The 27,302-nt window shown below is 43.6% G+C and overlaps 1 protein-coding gene across 1 annotated transcript in view; it reads right to left on the bottom strand.

Annotated features, from left to right (window-relative positions):
* The window catches only part of GLDC (glycine decarboxylase), a 103,687-nt gene continuing 76,385 nt past the window's right edge, over nt 1-27,302 (bottom strand). The window contains exons 17-25 of the mRNA XM_006144467.3: nt 26,247-26,372; nt 22,615-22,764; nt 20,683-20,795; nt 19,271-19,412; nt 14,689-14,800; nt 5,334-5,429; nt 2,500-2,672; nt 1,041-1,121; nt 1-523 (exon numbers count right to left, since the gene is read on the bottom strand). Of these exons, the coding sequence (XP_006144529.1) occupies nt 380-523; nt 1,041-1,121; nt 2,500-2,672; nt 5,334-5,429; nt 14,689-14,800; nt 19,271-19,412; nt 20,683-20,795; nt 22,615-22,764; nt 26,247-26,372 (1,137 nt within the window). The 3' untranslated portion in view covers nt 1-379. The remainder of the gene's footprint in view (nt 524-1,040; nt 1,122-2,499; nt 2,673-5,333; nt 5,430-14,688; nt 14,801-19,270; nt 19,413-20,682; nt 20,796-22,614; nt 22,765-26,246; nt 26,373-27,302) is intronic.

Raw genomic sequence — 27,302 nt, 5'->3', positions numbered from 1 at the left:
GGACTTATTTGGAACAAATATTTCTGTTGAGTCTCTGGTATACTGTCTATAAAGTCTGCAAACCTGCCACCCTGAAAGTTAGCGTTCCTAGCACACTTGGAATTTTCTATGCAAAAAAACCCAGAATGCCTCTCAATCAAGGCAACTTGAACACCAGCTGGAACATGTGGAAGCAGAGTACCAAGTAAATCGGTCCTCCGACCGTCAGCTCTCCCGCACTGTGCCCATTGTATTTACATTTACTTTGACAGAGAGTACAAAAATATACACAGTATATAAAACCCTACTTGAGCCTGGGGTGGGGGGTGAAATACTTCTTGCTTATTAAATGCTCCAGAGAGAGGCGTCAGATCAGTTCCTTGAGCTCAGGGAGTAAGGACTAAGAAGAGGCCCTCTTCTGTTCAGAAAATGGGGACTCATAAACTTCCATGGGTGGGCAGGTACACACCAGGTGCTGATCTCCGTATATGTCATCAATCCGAGCGATGGTTGGCCAGAATTTGTTCTCTGGTTTCACAAAGGGCTGCAAAGGACAAAAGATGGAAATGTGGGGTGTTCTGAGAGGTTTCTCTTAGGGGAAGGGGGGTTTCCATGACAGTCCCACAGCCTAAAATGCCAGCAGCCCAACAAGTACTCTGAAAAGCCAAAAGCCAGCCCTGTGTAACTGCCAAAAAAGTCTGACTTTTGAGCCTTGTCCCTATCCCACTCAACAGACCACAGATCTCCTTCTCAGAGGAGAATCGAAAAGGAAAGAAAATTGCATTGAGGCCATCTCCCTAAATCCACTTAACAGGGCTCCTTTTCAGTTTTCCTCTGCTGTACTCCCTGTGAGTTCCTGAACCTGTGGTTGGTACCCTAAATGCCCCTAGATCTCTGAAAGCCAGTTCCTTTGCTGGGAATTCCCCATCAACCCACATTTCACAAGGTGTCCCACTAGCGGTTTCTCTGCTGAGGAGACCGAGGGGGAACCGTCGGTTGGTGATGGCCTGCGCACAGAGCACCATCCCAGTTGGCACATTCAACCTCAGAGGAGAACTTACGAGTGGGAAAGCTGCCACTTCTCTGGAATATGGCCGATCCCAGTGGGAGGATGTGACACAGGTCAGGGAGTGTGGAGACATCTGAGACAGAGACATGACGGAAGAGAGCTCAGAGCAATGCCTGCCTTCACATATGGCGCCTCAACCACCGAACTCTGATGGAAGCCCAGGCGAGAAGGCTGACACCTTGTTTCAATTTGGGGGTTAGGAAACTTTTTTATTGTGAAATGTTCGAATATCAGAAAGTTATGCTAATAATAAGCACATCTACCACCCAAAGCATGTATTGTCTTTTAAAATAATAAAAGATCACACAGTTGAAGGTGTGTAATGTTCCATTATACAGGGAACTTCAAAAAGTATGGAATAATGGAATTGAAGTATGAGTTTTATTTGGGGCCCCCTGCCCCCAAATTGAAATCCATACATATTTTTGTTTTCAAGATATGTAACTTTCTATGAACTTTTAGAATACCTCCTTGTATTTCTTCTATGCATTTCATAGTTTGCCCTCACTATCCTGAATTTGGTGTTTCTATTCTCATCATGTTTTACTATCATTGCACATACTAATAAGTAGCATATAGCATAACTTGGACATTTTATACCTATTTCATCCTATGAGTATTCTCCATTTGTTTTTATAACTCAATGCTATGTTCACTGAGATATCTATTGCTGTTTTAAAAAATAGCCTAAATCCTGAAAGAATCAGCAATATCCAGAAAGAAAAGGGGGAAAAATTACATTAGCCTGTGAAACACATTTAGCAAAGGCACCTGTTTTTCGTTAGCCACCGGCCCTTGCATTCCCGTCAGCCAGGGAGCTTGGGAACTAGCCTCAGCTTCTGCCAGTACCTCAGACTTGTTCTCTGGCTTGTAGACATAAAGATAGCTACGGCCGTCATGGTATTCTCAATTCAAGATTCCTCGGCTAACGTCTGGACCTAACAAGAAACTTGGGACTCTTACCAGATATAAAATTAACATGTTTTGGAAGAGGTGGGGTAATGACTAACGGAGTTTTCTCATACATGGGCCATAAACATGACAAAACACCCAGGCCAAATTTAATCCTGTAGTTCTGCTTCAGAGTCTATTTATACAGACTCTGTGAGGTAAATCTGAAAGTTGTATTTATGCTATAATCCCACTGGCGAGACCTAGAATGGCAAGAAGTCTCTAACTAGACAGGGTCCTTAAGCCATTGCTCCTTCCTTAGACAATCAATTCCTGTGGAGTGTGTGGCTCCTACAATCGCATTATATTGATATTTGATAGAGTAACTGCTGTTATTTAGCTCAAGACTATTTAAGTTTCTAAATAGTCACCTCAGAAGAATTTTCTTATTCTAGGCAAGAATATCACTTTCAGAGGAGAGTTCATGGGTGACCTGCCAACTGTCCAGACACCACTTTGTACTCTAAGGGACCTTTCAATAGGTACCAGCACCTACACACCTTGAGTGGATTGACCCTAGGGTCAATGCGGCCCTCCTCGATGTCGGCAATTTCCTGTCGAATGCTGATCATGGCATCACAAAATCTGTCAAGTTCTGCCTTGTCTTCCGACTCAGTGGGCTCAACCATGAGGGTCCCCGCCACAGGCCAGGACATGGTAGGGGCGTGAAATCCTGCAAAGGGAAACAGGACTATAGGGAGCGGCCAGATCTGAGCAACACAATAGTGACCTTTATTTTTTAATTTTTTGCCATAGGGCGTGTGCTCTCACCAGACAGAGAGACAGAGACAGAAAGCGAGAAATCACCCCCTAGGGGGGATGGCCACGCCACAATCCCTTTTCCTCCATTCTCTTCTCGGGATCTTGGGCACACACACACATGCACGCCCAGTGTGAGTTTTAAGCCACCGGGTCCGTGACTTGAACTGCGGTCGACTACATGGGAGTCCAGTGACATAGCCATTATGCTAACTGCTGGTCCCACAATAGTGACCTTTAAAGACAAGCAGAGATACAGTTTTTGTGCTGACACTGCAAGGCTAGTGAAAGCTCTAACGAGGACATAATCTGCTTTTCTTGTATTTGCACTGCAAGGCAGTGTAAATTAAAGGAAACTCTGTGTCAGCTAGAGAAGGCCAGGAGGGGCTTGTTTAGAACTGCAAGACGCAACATGCTCCACGGCTGCGGTCGATAATAGAAAACACCTGGCTTTACTTCCCACTTCTCCCTCCCCCATTGCCTTATAAAAGAATAAACATAGGGTCTGGCAGATGGCGTAATGGTTACATCACTGGACTCTTAGGTACTCAACCACAGTTCGAGTCCTGACCCCAGTGGCTTAAACTCACACTGGACACATGTGCACATGTGCCCAAGATCCCAAGAGAAGAATGAAAGAAACGGGATTGTAGCATGGCCATACCCCCACCCCCGGGGTATGTCTCTGTCTCTGGTGAGCACACGCCCTATAGCAAAAATGTGTCTTTAAAAAAAAATTAAAAAGAAAAGAAAGAATAAACCTAGAACAGCTCAGTGCCATGGTGGTCTCCATCAGAGACGCCTGGTCTGACCAATCTCTGCTTTTCTCTACTTGTGTGTCTGTGTGTGTGTTCTTTCTAAATCCACCGCTGCTCTCACTCAGGGCCCCATCTTCCTGCCATGTGGGCCGAGACAGGAGAACTTGCCTTGCTGACTTTGGCCTCCCCAGTTTGGGAAAAAAGCCCCATCCCCTCTTACAATGTATGCTAAGGAAATCATCAGATATCCTTGCAGATACGTATATCTGAGGATTCATCTAAGCGTTATCTATAAAAGGAAAACTTAGGAAGCAACCTGATATCCAACAATGAGGGGACAGGTTAAGCAAATTTTAGAGTATCTGTACAATAAATATGTAACCATTCAAAAATATATAAACTTGGTGGCAAACATTCAAAAATTTTAAGCAAAAAAAGTGAACCAAAGGAGAAGGAGAAAGCACCCCCAAATGGGCGTGGTCACATTGGAATCCCTTCTCCATTTTTCCATTCTGGTGAGATTTGGGGCATGCACACACTTGTGCCTGGTATGTTTTCCAGTATACTGGGTCATGATCAGGGTTCCTGTTTCTTGTCTCTCCAGTGAACACATGTATCCTATAGCAAAAAATTTCTCTTAAAAAATTAAGTAAATGCATAAAGGAGAAGCTCAGGGCTGGTGTGTGTGTGTGTGTGTGTGTGTGTCCAAAATATCAAGGTGAGGAGGGGAGAGGGGACTGCCATGAGGCCATCCTCCCAAAGGGGTGACTCCTTACTTTCCCTGTCTGTCTCTCTCTGGCAAGTGTACACACCTTATAACCAAATTAAAAAAAGAAAAAAAGTTACCCGAACAAAAGTAAAAAAAGACTTTTCCCATGTTATACTCTTTTTTTTCTGTGAAACTTCTAAAAAATGAAGGCAAACTCCCAGGTTGATTTGCCCGTCAGCCAGTCTTGCCCCAGAATGGTGCAGTTCCCAAATATAGTGTGAATCATCATTACACAGGGTGTTTTAGAGTCACATCTGCATGTTTTTGGCTTTTTTAGGTTTATTTAACTTTTTTTTTCATGATAGTGACAGGCAGGCAGGCAGGTACTCCCAGAGGTTTTTCACACCATAGATCTGTCCCCAGCCTCAGCTAGCCAGGATCACAGGCATACCTGCACACGGCTGGAATGTACAGGGCGATCTTGGGATGCCAACCCAAGATCTTCCCGTATGGCTTCAGTATCACAGAGCACTGCACTAGTGCGATGCCATCAGTGCTGGCCACAACATTTTGTTATAAATATTTTCAACCTACAGGAATGTTAAAGGACTGTAGGTGAACACTCACATACCCCAAAACCAAGATTCTGCAATGATGCTTTCTGCATTTTCACATATCTGTTTATTCATCTTTTTTTTTTCTTCTTTTTTGCTATAGGGCATATGTTTTCACCAGCAAGACAGTGAAAATGAGAAAACACTCCCCATAGGTGATTGGTCATGATGCAATTCATTTTATTCATTTTTCCTTTCTGTATTTTGGGCACACACATACATGCCCAGTATGTTGTTCAAGACACCGTCTGGGACTTAAACCACAGTTAGTCATGTGGGATCCAACTGTCTTACGCACCACACCACCATCTGGCCCCCTAGATTTTTTCCTCCAGTATTTAGAAGGCTGCTAAGAACCTGGGGCTCCCCACTTACTCACAGATCGGTTTACAGTGGTGTCTGCACGTTCCATTTGTGCTTTGAGGAAGAGTGGCCCCCAGCTACCATGGTCAGCTGCATGAATATCAAAAGCCATGTACCTTAAGGCCACTTACCATAATCCTGGAGCCTCTTGGCCACGTCCACAGCCTCAATATTTGCAGACTTTTTGAAAGGTCTTGTGTCCAAAATAAATTCATGAGCCACATAACCTATTTGGAAACATTGTTTCAGCTCAAGGTCAGCATCTGCTTGTTATACCCAAACAAATGAGTAATAAATATTTCACTTTTGCCATAAGGCATGTGCACTTATCAGAGAGAGACAGAAAGAAAGTGAGAAATCAGCCTCCAGCAGAAATGGCCACAGCACAATTCCCAATTCCTTCTCCCACAATCTGCTCTCAGGATTTTGGACATGCGTGCACATGTACCCAGCATGATTTTCAAGCTACCAAGACTGGGACTCAAAACACAGTTGGCCATCTGGGAGTCCAGTGACATAACCTCTATACCATCTGCTGGTCCCCAATAATTCATCTTTTTGTGTGTATCAATGAGGACTCAGAAGCCATGGGCACTTGGTAAGTTCACAGTTGTCAATAAAGACTTCCTTTACTTTTTTAAAAAGAATTATTTTATGTGTCATTTTTTAGTTTGCCACAGGGCACACCCACTTACCAAAGAGAGAGAGAGAGAGAGAGAGAGAAAGCAAGCTGCAACGTTTAGGACTCAATCCGTGGTTAGCCATCTTGGAGTCCAGTGCCTTAACCACCACACCACCTGCTGGCCCCTTCACTTACGCTCATTGCAAAGAAATAGGTTCAGCACATCGGGTCAACATATCTGAATGTCAGTTTACTGCATGCGTGAGCCTGGCTGTGGCTGATAGAGTAAGAGGCATTGTTGGAACATTCAACAGGAGATGTCTTGGGATAAGATGATTTCTACTCTGAGGACCTAAAATCTACTTGCAATAGTTAACATGTCATAACAGTCTGATCCTTATCTACAAAATATTTCTAGAGCTGAATAGCCATTGACACTTTTTAGCAACTTTACCCTCAACATCAAATAACTGTTTCTTCTCTGTATATATTAATATATATTAAACATATCCTCATAAGACATATATAGAATTGTATATGTCTCTTCAAAGAAGCTTCTGACGTTTAGGGTTCAGGCTGTAGCTGGAGAATTAGAAATAAGAACTGTCAAGCAATATAGTACAAGTGGCAAGGAGTTAATGAGGCCCAAGTCTGAGGGCCAGTCCATGCTCTCGAATGCAAACAGACTACCCACCTGGGCCTAGGCAGCCCTCTTCCAGCATGAGTTACTGACCACCCATCCCTCATCAAGAACAAACCAGTGAGTAAGTCGGCATTTTGATAAATAGAACATCCTTCCTAGGGGCTTCTCAAATTCTATGATCTACCAAATGATGATTTTCCATTGAGAAAAGTATCTGTTCATGAGACAGTAATGTACTCTTTCAATCTGCTCCCGTGACTCTCAATAACAATGAATCTTTTAGACACGCAGACCAGACATAACTTCTCAACCCCGTGAAGAACCAACTGCTCCTGTCACTCATAACCCCTGAGGGTAACCTGTGGATTTCTCTGCTTTGTATATAATGAAGAAATGTGAAAGATTGGCTTTTGTTTGAAAATAAAAGTAGGAGCATTTGAGTCTTTGAAACATATACTAAAAATGCATATTTTTAAAAGTTTCTAAGACTGAAAATTTTGTAAGACATATGATTTAAAAGTAAAAAATTCTATTTATGTCTAGATTTTTGGTTGGTTGGTTGTTTTTTAATTTTCCACAGGACACGTGCAGTTACCAGACAGAGAAGGAGAGAGAAAGTGAGAAAGCACCCCCCAGGGAGGATGACCACGCAGCAATCCCTTATCCCTTTCCTCTCAGGATTTTGGGCATGCACAGACATGCACGTGGCATTTTTTTAAAGCCACTAGGCCCAGGACTTGAACCACTCCTTTGGCCATGTGGGATTCAGCTGCTTTAACTACCATGCCACTGGCTGGCCCACTCTATTCATGGGTTGATAAACTCGGGGGATAAAAACAAAGTATAGACAAGGACTAACCAATGGAATATTCAGGAGTGGGAGGTGAATACCATGAGAATACTTAAGTCCTTTTCAACAAGCATTTCCAGGACTCTTCAGTGCCCTGCTATGCCATCCCACTTTGGGAGCCGAAGGTCAGACTTCGCCCTTTCTTCTCCGAGCCTCTGGTTGCCACCAGGAACACTGTGACAATGGCTGGAGAGAAAAGGCTAATGGAAGCTCCCTGCTCTGTAGGACAGACAGCAGAGGAGGGGAAGATGGCAGGTCAGTGGGAGAAGACTCACTTTTAACGGGTGGGCAAAGAGGAGAGTCTTCTGAAAAGGGAATCAGTAAAAACTGAAAGGCCTCAACAAGCCAAGCCTGACCCAGCATTGCTAATACCTAGACTTCATTTGTAGAGCCCCTACCATAGCTGAGTGGTTTGGGAAAGGCTCCATTTTCAAAATGAGATTCAGATGTTTTTTGCTAAATCCATACTCTATTGCATTTGAATGGAAACTTCAGTAGAATTTCTGCCTCTCTCTCTCTCTCCCCCCACTTAAGCCCTGAAATGAATGCAACTTAAACTTGGTGGCTGTCACAGACCAGATCCCAAGATGTTTGTTTTTACAGCGTTTTGGAGAAAGGTATAAGAATCTGTAGTATATGGTGGAACCAGCAGTTAGCGTAATGTCTATGTCGCTGGACTCCCACGTAGTCGACCGCGGTTCGTGTCCCGGACCCGGTGGCTTAAAACTCACGCCGGGCACGTGTGCATGCGTGCCCAAGATCCCGAGAGGAGAATGGAGGAGAAGGGATTGTGGCGTGACCATCCCCCCTGGGGGGTGATTTCTCGCTTTCTGTCTCTATGTCTCTCTCTGTCTGTCTGGTGAGCGCACGCGCCCTACAGTGAAAATCTCTCCAAAAAAAAAAAAAAAAGAATCTGTAGTATATGGTGAGTCGGAACAATTGTATAAACTGATCAGTGCTGGTTTGTCAGTAAATAGATGTTTCTGCTGGGTCAAACCATGACCACAGCAGTCTAAAGACACCAATTCAAAGGAGCGAGAAGGGCAGATAATGGAAAAGCAACATACAAGTGACTTGGCTCTAATTTGAAACCACCTCCTCTCATGATTTGATTGTCTTCTGAGGCTGAAAACAACATAGGAATCTCAGGCCCCAGCAGAAACTAGACCTTACTTAACACACAAGCTCAAAGTGACTGCTTAGGAATAAATGGAACTCTGGGACCAGCAGTTGGCATAATGGCTATGTTGCTGGACTCCCACGTAGTCAACCGTGGTTCGAGTCCCAGACCCGGTGGCTTAAACTCACATCAGTCGCATGTGCATGCGTGCCCAAGATCCCGAGAGAATAGAGGAGAAAGGATTGCTGTGTGGCCATCCCCCCAGGGGTTGACTTCTCACTTTCTGTCTCTCTGTCTTTCTCTGTCTTTCTGGTGAGTGCACACACCCTGTAACAAAAAAACAAACAAACAAACAAAAAACTCAAAAAAATGTTTTTAAAAAGGAATAAATGGAACTCTCTGGGTAATTCTACAAAGCTTGCATAGACAAACAATGCCTGTGCAAATAGGGACCAGAACTAACAGAAGCAAAGCCCCTGGCTCTTTTGAGAATCAGCACAAGTAAGCAGGGCCCCTGGCCTGAACAGGGTCACTTCCTGGGGAAGGATGTGAGGGCCCCGCCTACCCATAAATCAAAGGTCACCTGGAAACCACTTTAGGGACAGGAATTTTCAGGCAAAGTTGGGTTTGTCTATGGTAACAAACAGATGGGTATATAAGAAATTACAACATAAATAAAAGGTTGGAGTACTAGCAGTCCTCTATTCCCACTGTCAGGATCTCTATTCAGATCAAATAAGAAACGTAGCCTCCTGTAAGCATAGACACCTGTGAATTTTAAAAGTACTTTAAATTCCTTGTTTGGTGGTAGCATAAATACTGCCCTTGTTCTCCCCTCCCAGTTCTTGCCTGTCACTTCTTTACTTCTCGAAGCCATAAGCCTCAACAGTTTAGCCACTATTCAAATCTCTCAAAGAAATAGGTAGTAGACAAATCTGAAGTTCATTAAAACGATTGCCTCATAGTCATCCATAATTCCAAAGTCTTACTTAGAGCTGGTAAATACTATTAAGATGAATAACAGCCTTCTGATACTGCCATTAAACATTTTAGGATACAATGTGTTTATGAAAAACATTTTTATTTTAGGCCCTTGGGAGGTACAGTTTTTTTTGTTTTGTTTTTTTTTTAAGCCTTAAAAGACTAAGTCTCAAATTGTGTAATGAGTGTGTTTACCAGACCAAATATGAGACAGTTTTTGATTTCAGAAACCTTGGAATTAGGAAATAAGGTCTGTAATCACCCATCTATTTCTGCATGGGATGAGAAATACTATTCATTAATTCTGGGGGGAAATGTCAAAACAAATGGCAATCTCATCCATCTTTCTGTACTGCAAACCTCCCAGGACCAGGCCAGTCCCTGCCTAAAGCAGTCATTTAAATGCTAAGCACGTGCAGGTACCTGTCCCTTTCTTGGTGTGCCACCCACTCCCACTCAGTTTAAGTCATGTTCATTCTTGCTTTAAAATACTGAACTGCACCACAACTCTGGGAATATACTAAAATGATTGAATTGTGCGTTTTAAATGGATACATTGCATGGTACGGTATGTGAATTCTATCTCAATAAAGCTGTCAAGTAACAGTAAACACAAAGAAGTTTAAAATGTAAAAAAAAAAAAAAAAGAAAAAAACTTCAGCCTTTTAAATTAAAACAAGAAGGTCATTTTTCACTCGTTAAATGGGCAAAATTACTTTTTGCTTTTCAGTCTGGGGCTTGATCCTCACTAGACCCAGGTACGATGGTCACGCTCATACACTATGAGCATGAAATTAAGCCTCGGGAAAACTGAGGCCATGCATATCGAGAATTTAATTTAAGAATTCACAGTTTCTGAGATGATCATTTCTCTTCTATGACTCTAACCTAAAGAAATAATCAGAAATTGTTTCGTTTTGTTTGTTTAAATCTAAGCAAAGAGTACTCACTAGCTTTGTTATAAATGCAAAACAACTGGGAAAAAACACTGCTGGATTGGTTAAATCACAGTATAGCCACACAATGAAATTAGCATAACCACTTTCAAAGAATATTTAATAGTATGGAAGAACATTCAAAATATAAGCTCAAGTTAAAAAACAAAAACAAAAACAAACAAACAAAAAAAGGCAGGATAAAGACAAGCATAGTAACACAAGCAGGACTGGGTTTTGTTCCCAGACCAGTGTAAACAGGACAGACGCAGTGGTGTAAGCCTGTGGCCTGAACTAAGCAGGAGGCTGCAGCAGGAGGGTTGTGACACAGTGAGACCCTGTCAAAAATGCATATCTCTACCTCTCTGTCTCTCCCCCTCTCTTTCTCAAAACAAAACAACAACGACAACAACAACAACAACAAAAACAGGGTTTAAAGTGAATTTTTAAAATGATCTCAATTATATAAAAGAAAGATGAGAAGGAATACAGCAAACTGTTAACAGTGGCTACGTCTGATTAATGGAACCATGGATCTTTTAATTTTCCTCCCTTGTGCTTTTTTATTTTACAAAATGTTCATGATGAGGAGATATATGGGATATTTATGTGCATGCACATGTATACACACACACACACAGAGACTTTGCTTATATAATTAGACAAAACAAATATTTAAGCTATTCCTTAAAGCCAGTACATAAACAGGATACATTTCACCGTTCAGGAGCTGTATTTGAATTAATTAGTAGCTCTTATAGCTTCTTTAATACTCACTTCAGAAGTGTTTCATTATGTTGCTTAGAGACATATTTCCCACAACTTTCTACTCTCTAGGGAGCGTTCCTAACTAGAGCTTCTAGTTTTCTACCTCTTTTCTGTTTTCAAACTCTGGAGCCATAGCTTTGGGTACATATTTGTAAGGAAAGACCTGCCTTTAAATTAGAGATCACAGATGTAGACAGACCCTCTGGGCCTAGGAAACCAAAAGCTCCAGAGGGGCTCAGAGTCCAGACACAGTGGTTACTGCCTGCTGTCCACACGTCCTGGTCTCTGCTCTGCTCTCATGCTGGGCCCCAAGTGGACGCTCAAAATGTTTGCCTGGATCTTAGTTTCAGTCTTTCTTACCCAAGGTGACTTTGTTCCTCATCTATTATTCTCTCTTATTGTAGCTTCACTCTCCTTCACAGCCTTTTACCTGGCAGCTTAAAATCATGTTATTTTCATATTTAAAAGAAAGCCTCACTGCATCCTCTCGAAGCGGCCCCTACCATCCTTCTCTACTAAATACCCTCAAGCCATGAATGTTTCTCCTTTTTCCTAATCTCCACACACTCAGCCCATTTCCATCTGACATCTGCCCCACCATTTTACACAACTGTTTTCAAAAGTTACTAGAAGACAAAGGTTCTTTGTAAGTTCATATGCCAGGGGCCAGCAGCTGGTGTGGTGGTTAAGGCGCTGGACTCCCACATGGCCAATCATGGTTTGAGTCTCAGCTTGAAAATCATGCCAGTGTGTGTGTGTGTGTGTGTATGTGTGTGTGTGTGTGTGTGTGTCCAAAATCCAGAGAGGAGAATGGAGAAGTTCTAGGGAGCGTTCCTAACTAGAGCTTCTAGTTTTCTACCTCTTTTCTGTTTTCAAACTCTGGAGCCATAGCTTTGGGTACATATTTGTAAGGAAAGACCTGCCTTTAAATTAGAGATCACAGATGTAGACAGACCCTCTGGGCCTAGGAAACCAAAAGCTCCAGAGGGGCTCAGAGTCCAGACACAGTGGTTACTGCCTGCTGTCCACACGTCCTGGTCTCTGCTCTGCTCTCATGCTGGGCCCCAAGTGGACGCTCAAAATGTTTGCCTGGATCTTAGTTTCAGTCTTTCTTACCCAAGGTGACTTTGTTCCTCATCTATTATTCTCTCTTATTGTAGCTTCACTCTCCTTCACAGCCTTTTACCTGGCAGCTTAAAATCATGTTATTTTCATATTTAAAAGAAAGCCTCACTGCATCCTCTCGAAGCGGCCCCTACCATCCTTCTCTACTAAATACCCTCAAGCCATGAATGTTTCTCCTTTTTCCTAATCTCCACACACTCAGCCCATTTCCATCTGACATCTGCCCCACCATTTTACACAACTGTTTTCAAAAGTTACTAGAAGACAAAGGTTCTTTGTAAGTTCATATGCCAGGGGCCAGCAGCTGGTGTGGTGGTTAAGGCGCTGGACTCCCACATGGCCAATCATGGTTTGAGTCTCAGCTTGAAAATCATGCCAGTGTGTGTGTGTGTGTGTGTATGTGTGTGTGTGTGTGTGTGTGTCCAAAATCCAGAGAGGAGAATGGAGAAGTGATTGTGATATGGCCATGCCCACTGGGGGGAAGATTTCTCACTTTCACTCTTTCTGTGTCTCTCTGTCTCTATCCCCTCTGGTGAGCACATGCACCTTATCACAAAAACATACAGAAAAAAAAATTTTAATTCATGTGATAAAATCAGATTGGTCAATTGTACCTCAATCAAACTAGAAAAAAAAAATGAAACTAAAATAAAAAACAGCCACTCTTTTTACAGCCTGTCTCTCCTTGTTATACAATGCCACATGCATTTGTCTGTCTGTTGGCCACAGAGGATAGCCAGGCCAAGTATGAGGCTCAAGAAATGAAGCAGACAGTTTCCACCCTCCTGGAGTTGGATGTCTGACGGAGAGAGTCAGAGGATACCAAATGGAAGAACCATTGCTCAGTGGTGGGAAGGAGTCAGGATGGAGTGGCTCTCTCTACCAGGAAAGGGGTCTTCAGGAAGAAGGCAGAGCCAGACAGAGCAGGGAGGAAGAGCAAGGGTTTTCCAGAGAGGCCACTGTACCAAAAAGACAAATGCTGGAACCAGCAGTTAGCGTAATGGCTATGTCGCTGGACTCCCACGTAGTCGACCCCACGTTGTGTCCCGTACCCGGTGGCTTAAAACTCACGCCGGACGCGTGTGCATGTGTGCCCAAGATCCCGAGAGGAGAATGGAGGAGAAGGGATTGCAGCGTGACCATCCCCCCTGGGGGGTGATTTCTCGCTTTCTGTCTCTATGTCTCTCTGTCTGTCTGGCAAGCGCACATGCCCTATAGCAAAAAACCTCTCCAAAAAAAAAAAAAAAAAAAAAAGACAAATGTTGATTTTCTATAGCAGCCTCAGGCATCAAGTGTCTGGCGCTCACAAGGCACACCTGTATCCCTTCCCAATCGTTGTTTGCTGGTTTCTCAATACTCGTTCCTTGGGCCTCATCATTTCTAAGACTTAGCTCTTGGATTCTGTGCCCATGGCTAGTTCTCTAAATGTCTACCTGGTTTTTTAAGTCCCATTCTCTCCCATCATTTGTAGGGTATTTCCCCACATTCCATATGCTGTACCTCTATTGTACCTAAAATTTCTCTTCACACTGAATTAATCAGTTAAGTACAATTGATCTTACTCAGAAGGACATGCCCATTCCTTGCCACTGTCTTAATGATCTTAACAATGTCTTAATGAATCCTGTTGCTCCCCTGCTCAGAAAACTTTATTGTCTGGCTCCAGTGTAAATTACAGAGTCTTCCAAGACCTTGAAGGTCCCATGCTGACTGTCCAACTTAATCTCATCTGCTGTCTCTCCTCCTGTCCCAAGCTTCAGCATTCCAGTCACCAAACAACTCCTTTATATCTGGTTTGCGCCTGTACCTCTGTGCACTCAGATTCATCTGCTACTCTTCTTCCCAGGTCATCTCAAATGGCTCTTCTGAGAAAGCTCTCTGAACTATTCTATCCTGACTCTGCCCACTGTGCCCTCCCTCTTTTGGTGTACTCCCATTGCATTTTGTGAGGAAATCATAGTGGTATTAATGCACACATCTTTCAGTGATGAGGGCTCCTTATTGACCTGGTCTGTGTAGGCTAAGCACTAGGAAAGCCTCACGAATGGCAATCCCCTAAACTGTTAACTACAAAAAATGGAAACTACTTCTGGACCATCGGATGGTATGGAAATTAAGACAGCTGGATCCCACATAGCCAATCATGGTTCAAACCCTGGTCCTGGCAGCTTGAGAAATACAGGAGGTGCCTATGCATAGGTGCCCAAAGTCCTGACAGAATGACGAATGGAGGAAAAGGGATTGTAGCATGACTGTGTCCCATTGGGGAAGTACTTTGTCTCTCTCTCTTTCTCTCACACTTTCTCTCTCCTTCCCTCTCTTTCACACACACACACACACACACACCCTCTGGCAATAAGAAAAAGAAAATGGCATCTAAGTCAAACTTGGTTTGTCTTAAGAGAAAAACCAAGGCAATGGTAGACTACGGTTGATACTTGCCTCTTGCACCCCTGAAAAGGATTCGGTAGTGTTTTTCTAGTCGCTTGGCCATATAATTGGCATTTAATATTGCAATTTCCGTGGCCTGTTTAAGGCCCTTACTGCCCATCATCTGCAACAGAATGAAAGAGAGCCATCAACTACTGAACAGGTGAACCCAGTGACACCACAGTTAAATCTCACCCACAAAGAAAGTCAGCCCACCAGAACTCTGTAGGTTAGATACAAATGGAAAATCCCAACAAGGGCATCTGTCAGTTCTAAGCCTGAAATGATTTCTGGCTTTCTCCTTTGAACAGTAACCTGACATTTGTTATTATAGTAACAAAGCCCATAACAGGGCAAAGTAGACTGCTGACTGGTGTGTTATGTAAAGAGGAAAAAGGAGGCCAGCAGGTAGCATGGTGGTCAAGGCAGCTGGATCCCACGTGGTTGACTGCATGGTTGAAGTCCCAGACTTGGTGGCTTGAAAAACATGCCAGGCACGTGTCCATGCATTCCCCAAATCCCGAGAGGAGAATGGAGAAGGAGGGAGTGTGGGGTGGCCATCCCCCATTGAGAGTGATTTCTCACTTTCTCTCTCTCTCTCTCTGTCTCTCTCCAGTGAGGGCACATACTCTGTAACAAAAATTTTTTTAATGATGAAATTAAATAACATGAAGATGAGAAAGAATTGTTCTCAAGTTACATCTGTTGTGGGTGTTTTCTGTTTGCTTGTATGTCTGTTTACTCTGAGCTGGAGATGTCTTGATAATCGCCAAGGTTCCCATGAGATTTTTGCCAAAAACCACACTAAATCAGTTTTGTATAGTTTGTCTCCCCATTGTCCATAGTCAAGAATATTTATGTTTAAACCACTCCAGTTTCAACCTTACTCTTCTGGTGGTTCATTAGTCCCTGTGGTCTTAAGGTGTAAACATCAAAAACAGAAAAAAAAAAACCCTTAAAATCAAGATGTACCAATTCTTATTGACTACTTTATCCCGAGAGCACTTATGTACAATAGAAGTTTGATATATATTAAACAGATAATGAACGTAAAACAAGCAAGAAAGCACCAAATAAAACAACAGCAATAACAAATCCCAAAGGAGATAACACATATTCCCAGGCTGGTCAAAGCAAGGTTCCTAGAGTAAGAGTTAGAACTTGACTGGAAACTTAAACACAGATAGAATTTGGGGTGGCCTCATAAGCACTGTGAAGCACTGTGCACAGAGAGCCAGGTCCCATATGACCAACCGTGGTTTGAATCCTGGTTGTGGAGGTGTGAAAACCATGGCTAGGTACTGAGCTAGTAGGTGGCATCAAAGTTAAGGCGTTGGATCCCACATGGTTGACTACAGTTCAAGCACCATACTCTATGCCTTGAAAAATTACACTGACGGGAACCAGCAGTTGGCGTAATGGCTATGTCGCTGGACTCCCACGTAGTTGACCGCGGTTCGTGTCCCGGACCCGGTGGCTTAAAACTCACGCCGGGCACGTGTGCGTGCGTGCCCAAGATCCCGAGAGGAGAATGGAGGAGAAGGGATTGCGGTGTGACCATCCCCCCCGGGGGGTGATTTCTCGCTTTCTGTCTCCATGTCTCTCTCTATCTGTCTGGCGAGCGCACGCGCCCTACAGTGAAAATCTCTCAAAAAAAAAAAAAATTACACTGAGCACCTGTTCATGTGCACCCAAAATACTGAGAGGATATTAGAGGAGAAGGGATTACAGCATGGCCCTAGGGGAGTGATTTCTCACTTTTTCTCTCTCTCTGGTAAGTACACATGCCCTACAGCCAAAGAAGAAAAAAAAATACGAAAAGAAAAGAAAGGAAGAAAATTAAAATTAAAACACGGGGCCAGCAGGTGGCATGGTAGTTAAGGCACTGCATGACTATAGTTCAAGCCCCAGACCCGGCAGCTTAAAAAAAAAAAAATCACACTGGGTGTGTATGTGCACACCAAAAATGCTGAGAGGAGAATGGAGGTGAAAAGACTGCACATGGCCATCTCCCACTCCAGTGAGGGGGATGGGACAGTTGATTTCTCACTTTTCCTCTGTCTCCAGTGAGTGCAAGCGCCCTATGGCAAAAACCTTTAAAAAAGTGAAAGAAATAAATAAAAATATGCCAGGTATCTGTGTGGCTGCCTGCCCAAAATGCTGACAAATGGAGAAATGGAAGCAAAAAGGATTACGTAATATTCATAACCCATTTGGGAGTGATTTTTCTCTCTTCTTTCTCTCTCTCTCTCTTTCTCTCTCTGGTGAGTGCAAATGTCCTCTGGCAAAAAAAAAAAAAACTGGAGAGGCAAAGAGAAGAGGGAACACACTCCAAGTGAGAATAGTGGCAAAAACAATGGGTCTGGAGAAGGAAGACACATGACACATGACTGTCACCTGGGGGGTCACTGTAGGGCAAGGTGGATGTGACTACATTGTCTAACCTGCCAACCTTCACTAGGAAGGACTCAGACTTTGGTTCAGCCAGCCACTGGCTCTCAGTCTATGGATCAGAGTCACTGAGTATCTTTTTAAAAATGCTGACAGCTTAAGCCCAATCCTACATAAGCCAAATATGATTTCTGCTGGAATGGGGGGTCTAAGCATAGGCATTTTGGGGATACTCCCCTAAAAATTATGTGTGAGCTCGTGAGAACCAGCAGTAAAGGCAATAGGAAGCCCAGAGAGGTCGGAGAGCCCTTGGGGTGAGCCTAGCTGCCCTGTAGGAGTGTCCCAGATGGACTGTAGCAGGGAGAGGAGAAGCTAGTGCTATGCTCCAGGGGGATAAGTATCAGCCAGGAATAAGAGAAGCTCAAGGTCAGAGGGGTAGCTCAAACCCTCTTTATTTATTCTTTAAACTGAGGGTTCCAGGCATATGGCCAAGCCAGTTTGGGGCATTTATTTTCTGTATGTCAGAAATTATCTCCAACCCAAATATGTCCACACAAATAACCCAAATTTATAGAACCCAAGGATCAAAAGGGAAACAGAATTGGATATATTTTTTTAAAAAAATAGTCCTTTATTCTGAGTTTTTTTTTTTCCCATTTGCAAAACAGCTTGAGTATTATTATTATTATTATTATTATTACTTGAATTATCATTCTTAAAGGCAGGTTTTAAGGCCAGCTGGTGGCCTGGGAGTTAAGGCAGCTGGATCCCACAAAGCTTACACTAAACTGTTTGAGTTCTTGATATGGTGGCTAAAAAAAACATGCCTGGCATAGGCATAAGTTCCCAAAATTCCCAAAGAAGAGAAAAATGGAGGAGAAGGGATACAATGTGACCATCCTCTCCTGGGGGTTGCTTTCTGACTCACTCACTCACTCTCTCTCTCTCTCTCTCTTTTCTCCAGTGAGTGCATGCACCCTCTGGAAAATTCTTTAAAAAGTAAAGCAAATTTAAGTCCCTGTGGTACAGAATTGGTCCAGTTCCTAAGAAACTTTTCACAAAGAATCATAAAAACCACACCATTCAAAAATAACAGCTGGCCCCAGAGAGTCATCAGCAGGATTTGCATATCGAGTCTTGGGGTTTTGTTTTACAGGAGTCATCCTTTAATGAGGGGCACTGGTTTGGAAGGACCACTCTAATTAGCAGCTGAACAAGTGTTCCTTTCCACGGTCTTGTCAGTCAGAAGGGTAGGTAGGCCAGTCTGAACAAGAGCTGCATAAAATAAATTCCAGCCCTAGAGGGTTTGGAGCACGACATTAAAGGGAGCATATTCTCTGACAAAGTCTACCCCAACCTCCCCACCCCCACCCCAGAACATAGCTCCCTAAAGTGCAAAGAGCTTTCAGAAACCATCACTTGGGAACCAGCAGTTAGCGTAATGGCTATGTCGCTGGACTCCCACATAGTTGACCGCGGTTCACGTCCCGGACCCAGTGGCTTAAAACTCATGCCGGGCGCGTGTGCGTGCGTACCCAAGATCCCGGGAGGAGAATGGAGGAGAAGGGATTGCGGGAAGTGACCATCCCCTCTGGGGGTGATTTCTCACTTTCTGTCTCTCTGTCTGGCGAGTGCACGCACCCTATAGCGAAAACCTCTCAAAAAAAAAAAAAGAAAGAAAGAAAGAAAGAAAGAAAAGAAAAGAAACCATCACTTGAACAAATCTCCACTACTTTTCATCGTATTCTCTTGGCCTTGGTGAAAAATGGAGTGAAACGAGATGTATTCCTAAACTTTGTCCTAGGATGTTAACCAAGTGTAATAATATGTGTGCAACTTCTCACTTGCAAGGGGCTGTATAAATCCTACAGGAAACCACATGACGTGGCCAGAACACCCATATGACTCATAGAACTTAACTGAGTCTGGAAAAATATATCTGGCATGTCTGCTTCTCTGATGTCAAACCCACTGTAAGAACCCAAAGGAAATCATGTAATGAAGAAGAGATGAAATGAATTTTAGCTAATCTCTTTAGGAAGGCTTCTTCTACCCAAGTCACCAGTAACACTCGTTAAACCACATCTCAGACTGTGGATTGTTCTCTTTTTAAGCCAAAAGGGAAGAGTACAGTCTCAACCCTCACACCACACACATGTAAACATCACATCCCTTGCCCACCTACCCATGTGTCAGGTCTCACCTTGATATATGCCCATGAAATGGGCAGGATGGAGCTGGAACCCCATGGGGCAGCGCTGATGGTACCCACAGGGCAGGCATCCTCATTTGGCTTCATTGAAATCATGGGATGATTTGGCAGAAAGGGAGCAAGATGCTTTTTCCTGTATTGTTTTTAAGTACAAATTCAGAATATAAGAAAAAGATCCAGTCCAGACAAGTTCTGGGCCCTCTCTGAAAGCTCTGTTCTTACAGGGACTCGGACAGTGGAAGGACTTTATACTTGCTAAGAGGCAGATGCTCAGGAAGATGTCCTTCCTTCCTGGAGGAAGAGTCGGACAGCCATCAGCAGCCCAAGAGCTTACCCAAGAGCTGTGCTGGTGAGTTTGGCAGAGGCTAGCAGCCATGGGATGCTATGTGAAGCAAGCTGCTCCCCATGGGCTATCCCAGCCCTTCTCCCTCAGCCCCACACACTTTCCCAAGGTTTTACAGGATCTAGAACAGTGCAGAAGAGATGATGTCCAGGGGCTGCCCCACACTGAGGCACTGGGGCTCACCTATTTACTATAAATAAAAATCAAAAAGAAAACCAGAGCCTTGTGGTTAAGGGAGCCCGTTCCCACATGGCCAACTGTGCAGTTCTATTCCCAGCTCCAGCTGCTTGAGAAACATACTGAGTGTGTGGATGTACCCCAATCCCGAACAGGATGGACAAACGGAGGAGAAAGGATTGAAGTGTGACCACACCCCATCGGGGGTACTTTCTCTCTCTCCCCCTCTCTCTCTCTGGCTACCACTTTGACAAAAAATTTTAAAACAAGAAAAGAAAAGCAGAAAACAAGAAAGGAGCCAAGCTCCTGGTCAGTCTGAGAGCTGGGCCCCTTGACCCACTTTTGGAAGCAATTCTAGAAACAGCTGCTCTCACTTTCACCAGGTGATTCAATTTCAGTGTAAAACAGTATCAACTGCTAAGAAGTATTCCTTATCCTCACTTCATTCAATTATTTCTTGTAATGTTTGTCTTCTTTACTTCACATCTGATTTACGTTCAATATAACTTTCCATTAGATGAGTTAAGAGAGAGGAAGGAAAAAAAACTCCTTGAAAATCAAAGTTAGTCTAAAAGATGATTCTTGGCCCTGATGTTCCAGTTTGGATTCATAATTGCCAAGTACAGCTCCCTACTTATTACTCTGTTAATAAAACTACTTTGTCTATGCACAGCTGGGAATTCAGCAAGACCCATCAAACACTGTGGTTAATAAAATCTATGCTTTTTTCGGATGTACACTAAAAGCCCTTTTCCCACTGTTCCTCACCCAGCCCCTACAAGTGCACTACATGTAGAAGGTATCCTGGACAAGAACAGTGAGTTGGGGCCATTCCTTCTTTCTGTCTCCAAAGTTATCCTGAAGCTAGCAGCCCAGAACTCACACTCCGATGGGCCCCATGCCAGGGCCTCCTCCTCCGTGGGGAATGCAGAAAGTCTTGTGAAGATTTAGATGCGAAACATCAGACCCAAAGTCTCCAGGACGACAGATTCCCACCTACCACAGAAGGAAAGAGTCAAAAGTCAATGTCAAGAGCTTTGAAGGGTGTCTGGAGCAAAGGCCAGGGCTATTTGGTGCCACCGTCTTTCCTTAGAAGAAAGGCATGCAGAGCCATGTCCATGGTGTTTACAGAAATGTTCACACTGGCCCAGTTCTGCAGTGGAAACCTTGCATCCTGAGGGCAGAGTGGTTTGTAGTGTCTATGGAAAGAGCAAATGACCATTTAGTCCAATTTAGATTTTAAAAATTTTAAGTTTTTTAATTGGGAGCTGGCTTCATGTCACATATTGTGCTGCTCAAGAAAAACTGGAGGACCAGCAGTTGGCATAATGGCTATATTGCTGGATTCCTCCATGTAGTTGACCATGGTTCGAGTCCCAGATCTGGTGGCTTGGACTCACGCCGGGCATGTGTGCATGTGTGCCCAATATCCTGAGCGGAGAATGGAGGAGAAGGGATTATGGTGTGGCCATCCCCTATGGGGGGAGATTTCTCACTTTCTGCCTCTCTGTCTCTCTCTGTCTTTCTGGCAAGCGCACATGCCCTATAGCAAAAACCTAACCGAAAAATAAATAAATAAATAATAAAAGAAAGGAAGAGAGAAAAAGAAAAACCGGATCCTACATGGCAACCATGGTTTGAATCCCCAGCCCAGGCAGCCTGAAACAGTCTAGGCACATGTGTAAATGCCCAAGATCTAATGGGCTGGTAAACTGGAAGAAAGGGATCAGAGAGTGACTAGACCCTATGGAGGGTGCTTTTCTCTCTCTCTCACTTTCACATATGCACACATGTACTCTCTCATGAAAAAAATAAAGTAACACACAGACTAGAATACATGAACTATTCCTACTTATCCACCTTAAGAAGGGGGAGAGGAAGTGCCCCTAACACAAGAAAGGACAGCACCATTAACGTAGGCAACTTTTACCTAAGAAGTAGTACTTTGGGCATACTGATAGTCCCTTCAGTCACATTAATGGGAAGGGTTTGTAGGCCACTGGAGAGGAAGCAGAACCGGGGAGAGGGAACAAGGCTACAGTTTTCCTGATGATCCAGATACCAGTCGCCTCACTCAACTGGCTTCCTTGCCACTTTGGCAATAACGAAGATGTTGACTTAGCCAAGGATACAGAATTTGTTTATGCTATTGAAGGAATAGAAAATTCCTGGACTACACTTATAAAAGAAATTAGGTAGAGCTGAGAAAAGAAGAAAGAGTTTGAAATATTAAAATGAATATATAGATCAATAATAGAAGGAAAAAAGGAAAAAACCCATGAAGTTGAGAAGTCTATGAGATCATGACACTCTTCTCTTTCAGTTCCCAAGAGCCTGTCTTCAGTTTCCCATTACATGGACACTCCACCCCTGAGGAGTCTGCTCAGCTCTTTGGACTCCTGTTGTACAACTGATGAAGCTGAAGTCAGGTAAAGTGGCTTGTCCATGGGAGATCAGCACCCACCAGTGTCCAGAACATGGGTCTAAGTTGGATGACTTTCTTGGCTAGTAGCATCCCCAGAAAATGCTGTCACCCTACCCCTTAAAACCTATGGATATTCAGCTCCCTGCCTCCTTGCAAGTGTTTTGTTTGTTTGTTTGTTTACCTCCTCCTCAGCATCTCCCATCACTTCCTCTGGGATCTATAATCTTTTGAACCTGGAGCACTTAGTCAGAAGCTGGCAATAACATCAGCCTCAGTTTTCAATACGGTGTTGTTTTAGGATGACTTTCAAGAAGTCAGCAGAAAATATATATATTTTTAACTTATCCATTTTCTTAAGGGAACTAAGGGAGCCCGAATCAAGGTCCCCACCTGGGCATTCATATTTGCCCCATCTAGGTAGACTTGTCCTCCATGCTGATGGATCAAGTCACACACATCACTGATGTTCTCTTCAAACACTCCATTGGTGGATGGGTACGTAATCATAATTGCTGCCAGGTTCTCCTTGTGTTTATCCACCTGTAGGAGAGAAGAAAGCAGAGAAAAACAAAGGAAGGAAGTGTATCTTTTTGGGCCAAATGCCTACTTTATGTTCAAGGAATAAGAAAAATGAAGTCTTAAGTTTTTGCATTCCTAGAACTGTCTCAAAGTATGATGACAGCAATCAGAAAGTTACAGTCAAGGCCAGCCTGTGGCATGGTGGTTGAGGCAGCTGGATCCCACATGACCTACCATGAAGTTCAAGTCCCAGACCCAGAAGCTTGAAAAACACACCAGGGACTGGCAGTTCACGGTTTGAGTCCCAGACCTGGTAGCTTGAAACTCACACTGAGCACGTGTGCATGTGTGCCCAAGAATCCAGGAGAAGAATGGAAGAGCATAGCCATTCCCCCTGGGAGGGTGATTTCTCACTTTCCCTCTCATTGTCTCTGTTTTTCTCCCTCTCTAAAAGGAAAAAAATCTCTAAAAAACCAAAAACAAACAAAAAAAAAACACTGGATGCATGTGCATGTATATCCAAAATACCAAGAGGATCGTGGAGAAGAAATTGTGGTGTGGCCATATTCCCTGGGAGGTGATTTCTCATCTTCTATCTCTCTCTCTCTGTCCCTTTCTAGCAAGCAAACATGCCCTATGGCAAAACTTAAAAAAAAAAAAAGTCACAGTCAGGGACAGCCCATGGTACAGTTAAGGCAGCTAGTCCTACTGCGCAGCTTAGTCCCAGGCCCAGCAGCTAAAAAAATGCTGTTCCAGGTGTGTGCATGCCAAAAGTCTAAGAGGAGATGGAGAAGGGACTGCACCATAACTGTCCCACTCCTGGAGGGTGTTTTCTCATCCCCACAATGGACAGTTCATACGCCCTATAGCAAAAATTAAAAAAAAAAATTCACAGTATTACTCTCTTCATAAATCATTTCAAAGACATACACGATCTCTGCAGACTAGGACTCTATAGCTAAGACCAAGAAGACTGTTAAGGAAATTTTTGGATATTGTGAGTCCCAACTCTCTAAGATGGTGGTATCTCTTTGGTTTTGGTCATCTCAAAATTATTTCAGGGGACCAGCAGTTGGTGTAATGGCGACGTCACTGGACTCCCATGTGGTTGACCACGGATCAAGTCCTGGACCCGGTGGCTTAAACTCACATTGGGCATGTGTGCATGTGTGCCCAAGATCCTGAGAGGAGAATGAGGAGAAAGGGCTGCAGTGTGGCCATCTTCCTGAGGGGTGATTTCTTGCTTTCTGTCTCTCTGTCTCTCTGTCTTTCTGGCAAGTGCACACGCACTATCCAGAAGCTTGAAAAACACACCAGGGACTGGCAGTTCACGGTTTGAGTCCCAGACCTGGTAGCTTGAAACTCACACTGAGCACGTGTGCATGTGTGCCCAAGAATCCAGGAGAAGAATGGAAGAGCATAGCCATTCCCCCTGGGAGGGTGATTTCTCACTTTCCCTCTCATTGTCTCTGTTTTTCTCCCTCTCTAAAAGGAAAAAAATCTCTAAAAAACCAAAAACAAAAAAAAAAAAAACACTGGATGCATGTGCATGTATATCCAAAATACCAAGAGGATCGTGGAGAAGAAATTGTGGTGTGGCCATATTCCCTGGGAGGTGATTTCTCATCTTCTATCTCTCTCTCTCTGTCCCTTTCTAGCAAGCAAACATGCCCTATGGCAAAACTTAAAAAAAAAAAAAGTCACAGTCAGGGACAGCCCATGGTACAGTTAAGGCAGCTAGTCCTACTGCGCAGCTTAGTCCCAGGCCCAGCAGCTAAAAAAATGCTGTTCCAGGTGTGTGCATGCCAAAAGTCTAAGAGGAGATGGAGAAGGGATTGCACCATAACTGTCCCACTCCTGGAGGGTGTTTTCTCATCCCCACAATGGACAGTTCATACGCCCTATAGCAAAAATTAAAAAAAAAAATTCACAGTATTACTCTCTTCATAAATCATTTCAAAGACATACACGATCTCTGCAGACTAGGACTCTATAGCTAAGACCAAGAAGACTGTTAAGGAAATTTTTGGATATTGTGAGTCCCAACTCTCTAAGATGGTGGTATCTCTTTGGTTTTGGTCATCTCAAAATTATTTCAGGGGACCAGCAGTTGGTGTAATGGCGACGTCACTGGACTCCCATGTGGTTGACCACGGATCAAGTCCTGGACCCGGTGGCTTAAACTCACATTGGGCATGTGTGCATGTGTGCCCAAGATCCTGAGAGGAGAATGAGGAGAAAGGGCTGCAGTGTGGCCATCTTCCTGAGGGGTGATTTCTTGCTTTCTGTCTCTCTGTCTCTCTGTCTTTCTGGCAAGTGCACACGCACTATAAGCAAAAACCTCTCCAAAAAAAAAAAATTATTTCAGACCTTTTTGGTTCTAGACACATCTGTTTTCACAATTAATCTCTCTCACTCATCTTGCCATACCCACTCCTCCCCTTTCTCCCTCCTATTCTGTTGAAATTAGAATTCCCTCTGGGAGTGTTCTGCTTTGATAAAGATCTCTCTCATTTTTTGTTTGTTTTGTTTTTATACAGAAGGCAAGTGTACATAAAAGGTATGTTCCTGACTTTATCTTGTTTCTTTCCTTTTCTTTTTTTTTTTCTGGCCAGACAGTCAGAGTTTGCGTGTGTGGAAACAGGGCCTGGGGTGGTGGGGGGATCACATTCTGTATTAGAGACACATATTAATTACAACTGTTGTCAGAAAAAAAACTGTGGGGCAATGGAAGGGTGGAGTGGATGGAAGAGATGAGTGGTGTTGTGCATTTTCAGCTTCCCTGCGAAGGCAGTTACACGAAGTTCTCATCCTCCATGCCTAATAACCCTGACTAAATCACATTGCTATTCCACTGATTTCCTTCCCTCTTCAGCTGCAGCCTCCCGTCCACTGGTAGAAAGCAGATACGGTTGCTAAGCAACCTCTTCTTGGAGGTTGGGAGGTTGGGAGTGGGGGCTGGTGTTGGAGGATAGAAACAGGGTAGAATGCTGCCTGGAATAAGCGTGTTATGGCTGGGACAGTCACAGACGCTTGCAAAATCTACACTTGGGTTTGAATTCCCACCACAAAGAGTATACGTGTGACTGCTAGTTTGATTATCAATGGGGGAATGAAAAGGAGAGGGAAGTTTGGGCATAAAGAGGCAGGCATGTCCCGCAAGTATCCTTAGTACTGCCATGAATAATCCATTCCGTTTCTTACACAGGCACTAATTAGAAGACAGGGATTTCAGTTTAACAGACTTTCTCCCCATTGGTAAAGAGAAGAGTAGACTACGGTCAGCTTTATTGTGGACCAAAAATACAACTTCTGTTTGTTTATTTTTCTTATAGTGATTGTTAGGTTTTCTAATTCTATTCCATTTCCCCCCAGACTTATTCAGAGAAGAAACTGTAGTTCTTTCATCAAAATGCAAAAGATAACGTGTGCATAATCCTCTCCAGACCCCCACCGCCTCTTCCCAAGCAGACCTCTCCCATCTGTTAGGGGCAGACGAGTACCATGGCCTTGAGGTGAACTGCATCAATATTCCCGTATTTATCCACCTCCACAGGCTGAATCTTCATGCCTGCCATGTGGGCACTTGCTGGATTGGTCCCATGTGCTGATTTTGGAATTAGGCACACCTTGGGAATATAAAGAAAGGAAGCAAAGAAGGAGAAAAAAAAATCATCACAAGGCTATTAATAATGCCAAAAAAGTCCCATCATATGCTTGCAGTACAAATTAAATAGGCAACACATGCTTTTATTTAAGCTGACCACTAGTGTCTTAAAAAACTGCTACAATTTCATTATTTCTGTTACTGCAAAACAATGTCCAAAAGAAGAATTTCCATTTGTATCCCCAAATATTTCTCCCTAAAGACAATCAGAATATTAATACCATCTTCCCTTAACCCAGCACACTGAAAATACGCCTGCTCACTCTAGTCTTGTCTCAGTTATAATACAGAGGAAGCACCTTACAGAAAGATGAAACTGGCGGTTAAGCTCCCTAGGACTCAAATGTCCACGTCAGAGCTTCAGTACTCTTCTTGGCTTATAGAGGACAGGGAACAAGATAATAAAGACATAATTCTAAGGCGTCCCATTGCCAATATGTGCCAGTATGACACTAATTATGTCAACATTTATTGGATGCTTACTCTGCATTGAATTCTCCATGAGAATCATAGTCTGATCCTCTCACTGACAATACTAGCGTACATAGAAATGAACGTCTAGAGCCTAGTTGGTGGTGTGGTGGTTGGGGTGACTGGATCCCACATGGCTAACTGTGTGGTTCGAGTCCTGGACCTGGTGACTTGAAAAACATACTGGGCATGCATGTGTGCATGCCCACAAATCCTGAGAGGAGAAATTGAGAAAGGATTGTGGCATGGCCATCCCTCCTCTGGGGGATGTTTTCTCTTTCTTTCTCTCTTTCTCCAGAAAGCACATGTGCCCTCTAGCAAAGTTAAAAGGAAAAAAAGGGGGGAGGGGGTGAATGTCTGGAGCCCAGAGATGCTGTAGTACTTGGGGAAAGGGAGTATAGATTGAAATTAAAGAGAAATA

Source organism: Tupaia chinensis, unplaced genomic scaffold (assembly GCF_000334495.1).
Source record: "Tupaia chinensis unplaced genomic scaffold, TupChi_1.0 Scaffold000121_1, whole genome shotgun sequence".
Lineage (NCBI taxonomy): Eukaryota > Metazoa > Chordata > Mammalia > Scandentia > Tupaiidae > Tupaia > Tupaia belangeri.
Note: the sequence above shows the minus strand (reverse complement) of the source record. Positions and strands in the feature narration are given on the sequence as shown.